The 12391-nt window shown below is 34.4% G+C and overlaps 1 protein-coding gene and 1 long non-coding RNA gene across 2 annotated transcripts; one reads left to right on the forward strand and one right to left on the reverse strand.

The window, feature by feature from the left end:
• The first annotated feature begins 377 nt into the window (after positions 1–377).
• On the forward strand, positions 378–4980 carry LOC129297174 (uncharacterized). Its single transcript, XR_008590132.1, has 6 exons — positions 378–448; positions 769–870; positions 1882–2157; positions 2912–2929; positions 3276–3341; positions 4501–4980. It is a non-coding gene; the product is annotated as an uncharacterized LOC129297174 (long non-coding RNA).
• A 2238-nt stretch (positions 4981–7218) lies between these two features.
• On the reverse strand, positions 7219–7758 carry LOC129297175 (uncharacterized). Its single transcript, XM_054935542.1, has one exon. It carries the CDS (start codon positions 7756–7758, stop codon positions 7219–7221), a length of 540 nt encoding a protein of 179 aa, XP_054791517.1.
• Positions 7759–12391: the final 4633 nt, after the last annotated feature.

A 12391-nucleotide genomic window follows, 5' to 3' on the forward strand; every position in this document is an offset into this window, starting at 1 on the left:
GATATTTCTTAAGCTCTACAGAATTCTTTCAAGGTGAAAATGAAATGCTATGCATCATTTCAACCATTTATAACTTATATTTCCTCCATGCTTTTGACTTCTGGGATAGTTTGGTTTGACAATCATGATTTTACTTGGATTCTTGTAATATGAATAGTTGTAAAGAGGTGGATGATACACTGAGGATGACAGAAAAGCAATTCTTGTACAAATTCTAGATTTAGTTGCCTTTTGTCATCTCCAAGGAGTCATTCACTGTGATCTAAAACCTTTTTTTTTTTTTTTTTTTTTGCTTTTTTTTTGGTGAAGGTATATAATTACCTCTCCAATGTATTATTTGTCAACCTATACATTTGCTTGTTCCACAGAATTTTCTTTTTTTGTCTCAAAAGGAGATGATTCTCTGATGAAGGTTGTGGATTTGGTCTATCGGGTTTTGTTAGACCAGGTAATAATTGATTTTCTATGGTAGCATCAATTACTATAAACTTAGTACCTGTACCATATTTAAGTTGCTAATTGATTTTATGTTCACTTTAGCTTTAGTTCATTTTTGGTATAAGAGGATGGTTTAACAAAAATGTTCAAACTGGTAGAGAAATGAGAATAACTAGTAAGTCATATATCCCACTGTACATTATTAAATATAATCAATGCCTTTTGATTTCTTAAGCTATGGCAGGGATTGCTGGTATTGTGGTAGTTCTACTACTACCTTATGTTTTGTAATTCACGATTGTATTCTATGCAATGCTATTTTCCTCACAGGGCAGCCAATCTTCTGAGGAAATTATAATGGAAAATATGATGGAAAGTGCATATTTAAGATGACTGGATCCCAATCTTTTCATCGCCTCGAATATTGATGGTGTGAGTGTTCTAGCCCCTTTCTTTATTGGATATGACTGCTGATTTCCACTTCTTTGTTTCTCTTTTTCTGTTTACCAATTATTTCTATTTTGATTGTTAGGATGATCTTTCAAATGCTTTTTTAAGTTTGAGCCAACTGGATGGAGTCTTGTGATGTCAAAATTGTATATTAGTTGTAAACCATACTTGCAAATGTCTATTTCTTCCCGAATGAGAATTCAATCCTAGGATTACTGGATTTTTGAATTAGTCATTTCTTACTACATCTTAGGATAATCAAATTCATGATGCTTGTTAATGGATGTCAGATAGCATAGCATATACATCTTCAAGTTTTATTACTGTATTTGGTGTAGATTTTTTAAAAGTTGGCATATCTCTCTGCCATACTCTCGGTGCCTTTGTTGGATGAACCAAAAGAGACCTTGGCTATTTTTACTTACTTTTAACCAAAAGAATTTTTTTATGGGAATTAACTAAAATTTTTTTACTGCTACCATATTCATATGGTGTGTTTGGTATTAAACTGCCCCCGGGGTGGAGTTCTTTGATGCGAGTAATAGTGAGAAGTTGGAAATGGAGGAATGAAAATGGCAGTTGTATGTGAACTCATTTTGTCACACTTAACATACTTGGGCTGTTTTTCGTTCAAAAAAAAAAAAAACATACTTGGGCTGTTAATTGATTCAAAATCTGTTGTTTAAATTAGTTTGTGTTTTCTTTATTTTCATATTCTGTCTGATTGAGTTCAGTTTAGTTTGGCAACGTTCCTAAGGAATACCAAGTGGAAATTTTTGTTTATATTCACATGACTTAGAAGTCATGTCATTCTGCACTTTGGGCATTGGAGGTATGGGTCAGTTATTAGATTCTCCATTATACAGGTTTACCTGTAGAGCATTTCTCACTGTTTTTTGACAGGTTCATCTCCAAGCATAGTTCTTAATTATTCTTTGTTTTGTATTGTCTCCTGATTTTAAAACTTACTATTTACTTCTCATATTCATGCAGATAAACGCCTCAATGATATTGTTGGCTGTGCCTACTATGTTGCACCTGAAGTGCTCCATAGATCTTACAGTGTTGAAGCAGACTTATGGAGTATCGGAGTTATTACATACATATTGTTAAGTGGAAGTAGACTAAGAATCTTCTGGCTTGTGCTAAGAGCTAATCCTAACTTTGATGATTCACCTTGGCCATCAATATCACCAGAAGCTAAAGACTTTGTCAAGAGGCTTTTGAACAATGACCATAGAAAAAGGATGTCTGCTGCCCAAGCTCTAGGTATCTGTTAGAATGTTCTGCTCAGACCCTGGTTGACTTAATAATTGAATCTTTGCAATCAAAATGCTCTCTCTCACTCTCTCTCTCCCCCCCTCTCTCTCACACACCCACGCACACCCACACACATCCTGATTTGAGAAATGAAAAAGATGCCATTCCTTTAGACATTTCAATCTTCAAGTCTGTCAAGTCACTCGTGTGGGCCTCACCTTTCAAACGACCAGCGCTGAAGGTAACGGCTATTAAACAAAAACACCTTATCGTGTTTTTTATGCATTAACGATGTAGGCTTTCTCAAAAGCATTGCCAGAAGATGAACTCATCTTTCTAAGAGTGCGATTTTTAATTTCTAATATTTAAAACATTTTAAACCCAAAACTATATGTGTCTGTGTGTGTTCCTTTCATTCTCCCCACACTTTAGTTTCTACTTCTCCCACTAACATCAATCGCTTCTGCTCTCTTCAACCTCATATGATGAATCATGCATTTTTCAACCCCATATACTCAGTGGTAGGTGAGAAATCTTTTAAATTTTTAGAATTACTCTGAGTTTTCCTGTGTTTTGTTTTTTCAATTCTTTTATCCGAGGATTGACCTTTTTTGCTTTTGTTATCCATGAATGATACATGGCGATCTTTAATGTAAGTAGCCTACATTAAATCAATGCAGGATTTGGATGTGTCTTTTGTTGGGCTTTTGAGGTATATCCTTCCAAAATGGTTCCTAACAATGGGAAATTTCATCTTTGGCAGGGTGTCGTTTTCCACTAGGTTGGTTTTTTGTCAACAATGGTTTTGCTTTCTGTTCCAAGGTTTTTTGTTTTGGAAAAAAGGTGTACGAGGGAGGGAGAATTGCAAACAACTTTATCCAATTCCTGTTGGGTTTGGTGTTTTTATATTGATGTTTATATTATTTCAATATGTCATCATCATTTGTAAGACTTACAACTTGAAGGCAGACAAATTTATCTGATGATAAATCTTTGTTGTTCTACCAAGGGTGGTTGATTTTTTTTTTTTTAAATCTCATATTACATTCTAATAAAAGCACGTAGTTTCATAAGTTTTCCTTTAATGTCTTCATTCTTTAACAGAAAATCACAATTTTTCTTTGCAGTGACCATTTCGTTCAAATAACTTTTCTAATTGGAGATTTCGATGCCAAGAACTCATGTCTCTTGAGGTAAGGTTTTTGATTGCTTCTACTTTATTCTACAATCTATGGGCATGAATATGATTACCTTTCTCTTTTTCCAATTAAGGAATTAATTCAATAATTTTACCGCCCATATGTTTTTTTTATTAAAAGGGCTGGAATTTGTTGAAGAATTACATAATGGAAGGCTTGTAAATGGTGTATAGAATTTGTTTGGAATTATATAAATGGATACCAAAGGAGTGAAAGATTTGGTTCTTCTGAAGGAAATTCTCACTACAGAGTATTACTCCAAATTCACCTTTATATCACTTTTGTCTTCTAATACTAAAATTGTCTTTTGTTCCATGTTTTTCCTGTGTTAAAATATTTGGGGGAAACTAGTTCTCTATTTGCCCTTATGTGTGGTTGTCACTCATGCTCAGTGCTGTGGATTGGTAGTTGGTAAATCCGGAAGATTTTATTCACTTACACCTGGTCATCATTGAGTGATTTTTCTTTTATGAATTTTGTGCATTCCAATCTTAAAGTTGATCATCTTATATTATATATTTTGCACTTCCTCACTAGCAACGTATCCCTTTCAAAATGAGGATAGGCCATTACAATTAGAGATCTTTCCTTGTAACTTTAATATCCAGCACTTTAGTAATTTTACTTGAATGGTTTATTATTTCTTGAGAACATTTGTGCTACCAATTTTTAATACAAATCCCTTCCTGTGCACAGTAGTTACTATTTTTCCTTGTAACTTTAATCGGGTGCTTTTCAAAACATTTTTTCATTAATTTTTTTTCCAACAATTTTGATTTTGATTGTTAAAATTATGATTTTTAATTTTGTTTAATATCCAGCACATTTTACACAAACTATTAAATTTTCTAGGATGTTACTCATTTTATGCTCTTTGTACTATAATTTTTTTTTTTTTGCTTATAAAGATGCACAATGATATTTCAATGCTCTCTCCCTGACAATATTAGCTATATGTAATATAGAATGTGACATTATATAGTATTATTTGTTGATGGATTGATCCTACAGTGGGGCTGTTAAATGGATGACATTATCAATTATCAACATGGAGATAACGAATTTAATTTTTATATTCCTTAAACGAAGCTATCAAAATTTAGTTGTTTATTGCTAATCACAAACATAATGGATATTTCGGTATTGATTGTAGGGTGGTATGTGATCTCACTGATTTGCCCTTATATAAAGATTGTAGGGAGATGCCCTTGTGCCAAAGTAGTCTCAATTTGTTAGCCCAGGTCGGGAGAAGCTCAATATCAGTTATGGAACTCCTATCATTTGGATAGGGGGAGATAATGGTCTAGGTAGGAGCTCTGGGCCTTTGGTCGGCCATAAACGAAGTTAAATGGTCTATTGAGCAATGCACATGTTGAACTTAGCTATAGATGAGAATTTTGTCATTAGGTATCTTGTATGCATACATTACTGCCTTGTATGTTCTTGTTTGAGAGTAACTAATTGGACCAGGTGATTGACCGGCTATAGATGCATTGTAACCTCAAATGTGATTATTGAGACTTTTTGTCTCATCTTTTTATCTTTTGCTTTTCAAGAGACACGCGTGAAGTTGTGGGAAGGGAATTAACGTAATGGAATTGAGCTTTATGAGAAGTACGATTCCTTCAAAATACGACTATGCTTGCTGCCATCCCTAAGAGCATATCCATTTATTTATTTTGGGATTATTTTAGCTTCTAGGTCTGTTGATAAGGAGATTTATTTGCCAGAGTGCTAGTTGTGTAGCTTGATTTTTCTTTTTATTCATTTTATTTATTTATTCTTATTTTTGTGTATGATGATTGTTAAAAGAGCGGAGTTCTATCTAGGTGCTTGCAAGAATGTTAAGAGTAGATGGAGCCTACATAGATTGTGTGATATATTTGTTCTGGGATTCACCTGTTATTTTGCAATAGGGATTGATTGTGTGTGTGTGTGTGTGTGTGGTTTGTTGGTTAAATCATTCCTTAATATGGTAGGTGTGCATAAGGGGAAGCTATTTTGATTAATTTATTGAGTTTTTGCCTTTTCTACTATGATAGCTTCTTATGATTGCTTGAAACTTTGCTACCATAATAGGGCTTTTATTAGAGGAATTATATCGATTCTTATATCATGGTGGCCATATGATTGTGCCCTTTTTATACCATGATAGCCTTAAGTGAATTCTTCTTTAATGGTAGTTTCTTTCTTTTCTGCTATGGCAAGGGATGGCCTAAGTGTAAGGTTGAGTTCATTTCATTTATGGTATCAAAGCCTCTCAATTCTAGAGGTTCTAATTGTTGTACTTGTATAAATAATGGTGGTAGTATGTTACAGCCCTTAAGCTCCTATTTTGTTTTTTTCCTCCCCTCTAAGGGTAGTTGCATCATTAGGAAGAGGATAATGATGAATACACGACATCATCAGTATCACCATCGCTATTGTAGGACGATGCACTCCTTTAAGAAGTATGGGATGTGATTCTGGATATAAACCAGAGAGTTTGAAGGCATAATGAGATTCTTAGATCTCAAGATCATAAAACAATAGCAAGAGGACACAAGGATATCCTGATGGCTTAATTTGGGCAAGGGTCACATGGAGATCGGTTTAGGTGAGAGCAATGCTTGACCTCATGAGCTACTTGCCCTGGATATCTTAATGATTTAGAGGAGTTTTAGTTAGTTTAACCTTCTAACTTTTGATGAGAATCTTAAACCATTTGTCTAAGGTGTGGATCGATCACTTCGAGTCTTGATCATTATTTTCACCTTGGGAAAAAGGGTGTATTTAGCAGCAATGTTGCTGGAAATAAATGTGAAATGATAGTGGGGGAGCATGAGGCCAGCTGATGGCACTCTAATGTTTTTAGAAGAGTTTAAGTGTCGCTTCTTCTTTCATTACTTCTTAGAGGCACTGCAGGCTGAGGAAGAAGTAGAGTTTCATGCTTTTTAGTAAGAAAACCTGGATAAGAAGGCGTTTATAGCTAAGTTCTTGGAGTTGGCTAAGTATTCTACATACCCCTATAAGTATGATGATGATAAGTGGTAGGCAAAACAATTTTACGAGAGAGCCACGTAAGAGTTGAGATAGTAATTGACTTTTCTATTAGCCACCTCATTCTAGGAGATGTGCATGAGCATTCAAATTGCATCAAGATGGGCGAAAGATTTGCTTGGAGGCACCTTAGCACTTACGAGTGGAGGTGGAAAGTGAGATGACTTCAACTTCGCCTTAGGTTGAGTCAAGGATCATAAAGAGGTTTGACTGTACCTGTTCCCTTCAACCAGGCCAATATGGCTTTCATAGCCATGTGCAACACTTAAGGGAGGAGACACTAGGGTAGTCGTCATTCTTCCACAAGTATGGGAAGATAAAACACATCACTCAATTCTACATTGAGGTCTATTCTACTACACTGGTACTAAAGACAATTATATCTACCCGAGTATTTTGTCATTGCAAGGTTGCCCTTGCTAATAACCATTAATGCCAAAATCAAGTAATCATTGGGCTAATAGGATTAGTAAGTGTATAATATTTACAAAAATTCAAAATTCTAAGTTCTTATGAATTGAAATTACTTAAATATCATTCAGTAAACCAAAATTAGAGTACATTATAGATATGAAAGCATTTGATTTCTATATCAATTGAAAATTCATTTTGGCCCTAAATGAGAGATCTGTCATGGCGTGATGCTCCTGCTAATAGATTTGACAACCTTCGTTCATTGATTTCTCTACCTGTAGGGATGATAGGAACTTGGGAGTCTCTAGAATAATAATCGACAAGGACTTATTAGATTTAAGGGCAATAGTCATTGTTGTGTAAAGTGGTAGTGAGACTATTTTTTTATTACAATTAAGTTCGCTCTATTGATAGACAATTAGTCCATTCTCAGTATTACATCAACACCGCTCAAATGTAAACAAATCAAATCAATAGTTTTGGCTCTATCACCAAATTCTAACTCTAATTTCAGACAAGCCCGATTGGTTTTAATAGAGGCACCAACTGGTGTAGACATATTCACGAAAAACAATATTTCAAGGACATACAGATTTAACTTTTTTGCACACTTGCTAGAAATAGAAGAATGGGTGGTACTAGAATAAAACAAAGCATCTATTGGGTTATCACTTGGTGAAATTTTACCTTTAATCAACTTCAATGAAACTTTGGCCTCTTTCCTAGTCATGGTGAAGACTCGCTTGGGGATAGAAGGTCTATGATTTGGAGTAGGAACATTCTTTGAGCAATACTTGGATATGTGCCCAATCTTAGCACTTGAAGTAGGTCCAGGATTGTCCTTGATGTCTTCCACATTTATTGCACTGTAGGGCTCTCGCTTGTCCAGTAGTAGATGGAGCCATAGATCTTTGCTGGGATGGTTGATTTCAGGCTTTACCCATACTTCTTCGGCCATTACTCCTTTGATTAGACCCTTTAGACTAAGGTCCCCTTCGGAAAGCTCTTCTTCCTACTTTCCCTAGCATTTGTGGTAAAACTTGACTTCTTGCTTACTCTACTTATAAGGCTTGTATATGATGAGAATTTGCCTTGACCATCCCTTTTCTTTTCCTCTATAGCTCTGCCCTTTTTGGCAATAGCTCTAAACTTGGTACACATAACTTCAAAGGAGGTAATATCGAAGGCAGCTAACTGTTGGCTGTATCTTGGCCTCATCTGACTGAGGAATAGCTTGGCCTTTTAGTGCTCATTATCATGAAGGCTTAGATACGTAGAGTATTTGGATAGCTTATTAAATTTGACTATGAACTACTTTTCATTCATATTTGTTGGATATAGGCCTCTGCCTATATTGGGCCTAAACCCACTAATACACAAATTTAATTTTCCCTCTTGAGCTTGCAATGTTAACTTTCCTTTTAGGTTATGTAATTAGTTATTATTATTATTAGTTTTATTTCATAAGAGAGAGTTTAGGGATCTGATTAGATTTATTCTCTCTCCCCTTCATCTATATATGTAAATCGTGATTTATTAATAAAAACACAGAGGAAAACAGATTCAATTACAATATTTTCCTGTTGGAGCCTATGGAATTCAAACTCCTTCTCAACTTTAAAGGAGGTGGGGAAATAGTAGGCGAAGAACTGCCTTTGAATTCCTTCCATGTCAAAAGTGAGTCATTTGTCGACTTCACACTTTTTTATCACTATGTGGCTATGTCCTCGAGCATAAAAGTGGTGGCGAGAAGTACCATCTATTCAGTGGTATATGATATGATTGAGAAGATGGTTTCAAGTTTGTTGATCCACTTTTCTCCAACTTGATCTTCCATTATACCTTTAAAGATAGAGGGTTCAATCTCGTGAGCCTCCTTAGCACAAGATCAATAGAGTTCTCAGACTCTCTCTTCTTAGGTTGCACTAGTCGTATCGATCTCTTAGGTATACTTTCCTTGAAATACTCTTCATCATCATGACCGTGCACATTAGCGTGCATATCTTCACGAACTTCCTTGGGATTACTACTGGCTATCTCTGTTGTCTTACTATTCTCCTTAGGTTTCTTTTTAAGGATCTCATCATATCCATCTATCCTTCTTTGGATGTTTCTTATCATTTGCCTTGGTTCTTTCAAGACATCATTATTATTTCTCGGTTAAGGATCTTGTTGTTCCCGTTGTTGTTCTTGGTTTACTGCTCCTTGTTCTTGCACTACCGTTATTACTTGTTGACCTACCAGACCCCTTGCTCTAGTCTTTACACATTTTTTGGAACATTATTGATGTTTTACCATGCTCTCCCTTCCTAAGAATGAAAGTAATCTCAAAAAGGAAAAAATAGTTAGCATTAGCTTGGTAAGGGAAAACAACATGTGGTAATAAGATATTGTCAATTCTATATGCAATGCACCAGTATAAGCCAAACACACATGACAAACATAAGCCACAGGCTGGTTCTCAAAACTCGATAAATCGATACCAAGTTGTAAGTTTGCCCTTACTAGTCACAATTAATACCAAAATTAAGTTAATTATTGGGTAACCCTATTGGATTGCCCAGTGTATAATATTTACAAAACCGAAAATCTCAAGTTTTTGTGAATTGAAATTACTTAATATTATCATTTAGTAAACCAAAATTAGAGTGCATTATAGATATAAAAGCATGGAATTTTTATAAAAACTTTAAAATTATAGGGGACAGTTGAAAATTCATTTTGGCCCTAAATGATAGATGTGGCACGGTGTGCCTTCTTTGTGCCACGCGTTATGGTGCGTTGCATTCTTTTTAACAGCAATTTGGCAACTTCTGACTTGCTTAAGATCTCCGTTCGACGTCCGATTGAGACGATCTAAGTGTTTACCGCTCCTAGACTGATAGGTAGATTGAGCGCACCACATAAACACTAGAGGATATTGTAACGTCCCAGTCTTTTAAAACCTAATTAATTTTGCAATGAGGGATCTTATAACGCTTTCTGGCGAAGCAGGACAAAAATATGCAGGAAGGAGGCCTACGGTTGTAGTGTCTTTTTTACATTACTAAGACACTTAACATACAATCACCATATCATGATAATTAGGGATTGACTAATAACCATTATAGTTTACCATGATAGAAATAAATCAAATGATATTTAATTAAATAAAATATTGTAAGGTTGGGATTTCAATTTAAAGTGATTTTTTCCAAAGGTATTTGAGCTCAAACATTTCAAAAGCAAAATATTAAAACAATTGAAAGCATGAAAGAACATTAAAAAGGGAAAACATAACATAACAAGGGCAAGAAGGCCATTTTTCAATCAACTGACATATCCACCACAGCATAGAACACATTTATCGCAGTCGACAATGCAAAAGATATTCATCACGGTGAAGTGCTCTATACATAGTAGCCATTAGTTGCTTTGTCATGCATCATGGCGTTTGCAACATGCATCACGGAGCATCATGCTTCATGACTACAAGTTTTGCTGCCATGATAGTACTCGAAGCAAACTTCTAACATGTATCATAATTCCATCCAATGTCACTGTCGTGATAGCACTTAAAGCAAACTTTCAACATGCCATAACTCTAAAATCTGATAGGGTACTTAAGTACCTACGCAAAACTAATTAATTTATTTAGTTAATGGCATAGGTCTTACAATAAAACAATATCTCATTTAAAAGTTAGATGTCTAGATACAAAACAACCTCTTTTTCAAACTTTTACATATCCAAGGTATTCAAAACCTAAATCATGTGCCATTACCCTCAACCCAGGCTTAAATCACTCCTAATGAACTAGCATACACCTAAATGAACAATCATGTACAATTAATATAGTCTAGAACATAAATTGACCATTTAAAACCCCATAATCATAAAAAAAGGGCATCATACTTAATTACATCTCAAACAAGCCTAATGGCCTCATGGTGAATCAAAACAAGTTCATAAATGCACAAATAGCATTTACACTAGTATTATAGCTATAAACAATAATCTTGTCACAATACTCACATTCTAGGCCACAATACAACAAAATATAACTTAAATTGATATTCAAGCAAGTATGCCAAAATAATGATAACCTAGTTGACAAGTGATATATTCAAATATGCAAAAAATTAAACGAGCATTACAAAAGTAGCACTCTACTTTTTACCCTCTAAAGCTTCCCTTTTGCCTTAAGTGAAATCTTAATTTGTAAAATGATAACTGTAGCAATAAGAACAATGCCTTAGCAACTAAATAATTTAATTTATTCACAAGCAAGCCAAAAATGTAAATGAGCATGTAAAGTGTGCCATAAACCATGTTCATACAACATATATAATCATGCATGATCATACACGCCCTTATATCCTCATGTTATTTTTGTAAGATCTCCCTTACTACTCTATAATTAACTTCATAATTGAAGTAATCATGAGACTAATTCAAGTAAATTACCAAGATTGTAAAATTTACATAAATGGGATATCAAGTTTTTAAAATTTAAAATGCTATAAAATTATTTAAAATCATTTTTAAAAAAATAAAATCAGAGCAAAACATGTATACGAAAGCATAAACATCTTACAAGGTAAGAGAACATCAAATTGGGTTCAACATAGCAAAAAAAAAAAGGATTCTAGGACAATTATGTTGCAACATAAAATTTTATGCTGCAGTATAAACTGCAGAATCCATGCAGATTTTTTGCCTGAACTTTCGACACTCACTAAATCTCCATCCAACGTCTAATTGAGGTGATCTAAGTGTCTATAGAAAGCTTTTTTCAAGCTCTAGCTAATGGCACTAGTTTTACATTTAAATTATTTCTCAATCAAAAATTGGACACTAAATTGCAAACTTACCCATTTATGTTTTCAAAACATAACAAAGGTGTCCAAAATCACAATCAAGTGCCATAAGCTTATAACCACCTTTAAATCACACTCAATAGACTCTATAAAACTTATACAATATACTATACTCAACCAAAAACACATGTATCACAAATTTACCACTCAACCCCATAACACATAAGACACAAGGAGGAGGAATTTCTTGTACAAAGCAATCATTTTCACTCCAAACCATTCAAAATACACATATTCCTACTTGCACAAATATTTTGGCCCTATACTAGGGTTTGCAATGAAAACTCACTAACCTAGGACATAAAATACACAAGTGTGATACAGTAATAATGCAAGTAGTATCAAAAATATTCATGTGATTCCTAGTTGGCAAGTTAACAATCTCAATACACATAAAACAACATAAAGAGGCATCCAAAGGATTACTTTACAATCCTATGCCTCAGCTCGTTTTCCCTGGTCTTGACTTGATGAGCTAGGCCTTGAAAATATTGAGAATTAAGGGGTGAGTATAACCACTCAATAATCAAGTTTTACTTAATCTATACAGTTACATATCAATTAAAAATGGATGTAATTGGCAATAAATACACACATAAACATGAAAGATAACGTATAGCCTCGACCACCAATAACAACCATGTGATCAGGCTTCAAACATATAATCATATATTTATATCAATAATGCACAACTTAGGGTCGCAATAATACAAACCATGCACCCCTAAATCA

Source organism: Prosopis cineraria, unplaced genomic scaffold (genome assembly GCF_029017545.1).
Source record: "Prosopis cineraria cultivar Desert tree isolate PC_DT_omini unplaced genomic scaffold, ASM2901754v1 PC457, whole genome shotgun sequence".
In the NCBI taxonomy this organism is placed as follows: Eukaryota; Viridiplantae; Streptophyta; class Magnoliopsida; order Fabales; family Fabaceae; genus Prosopis; species Prosopis cineraria.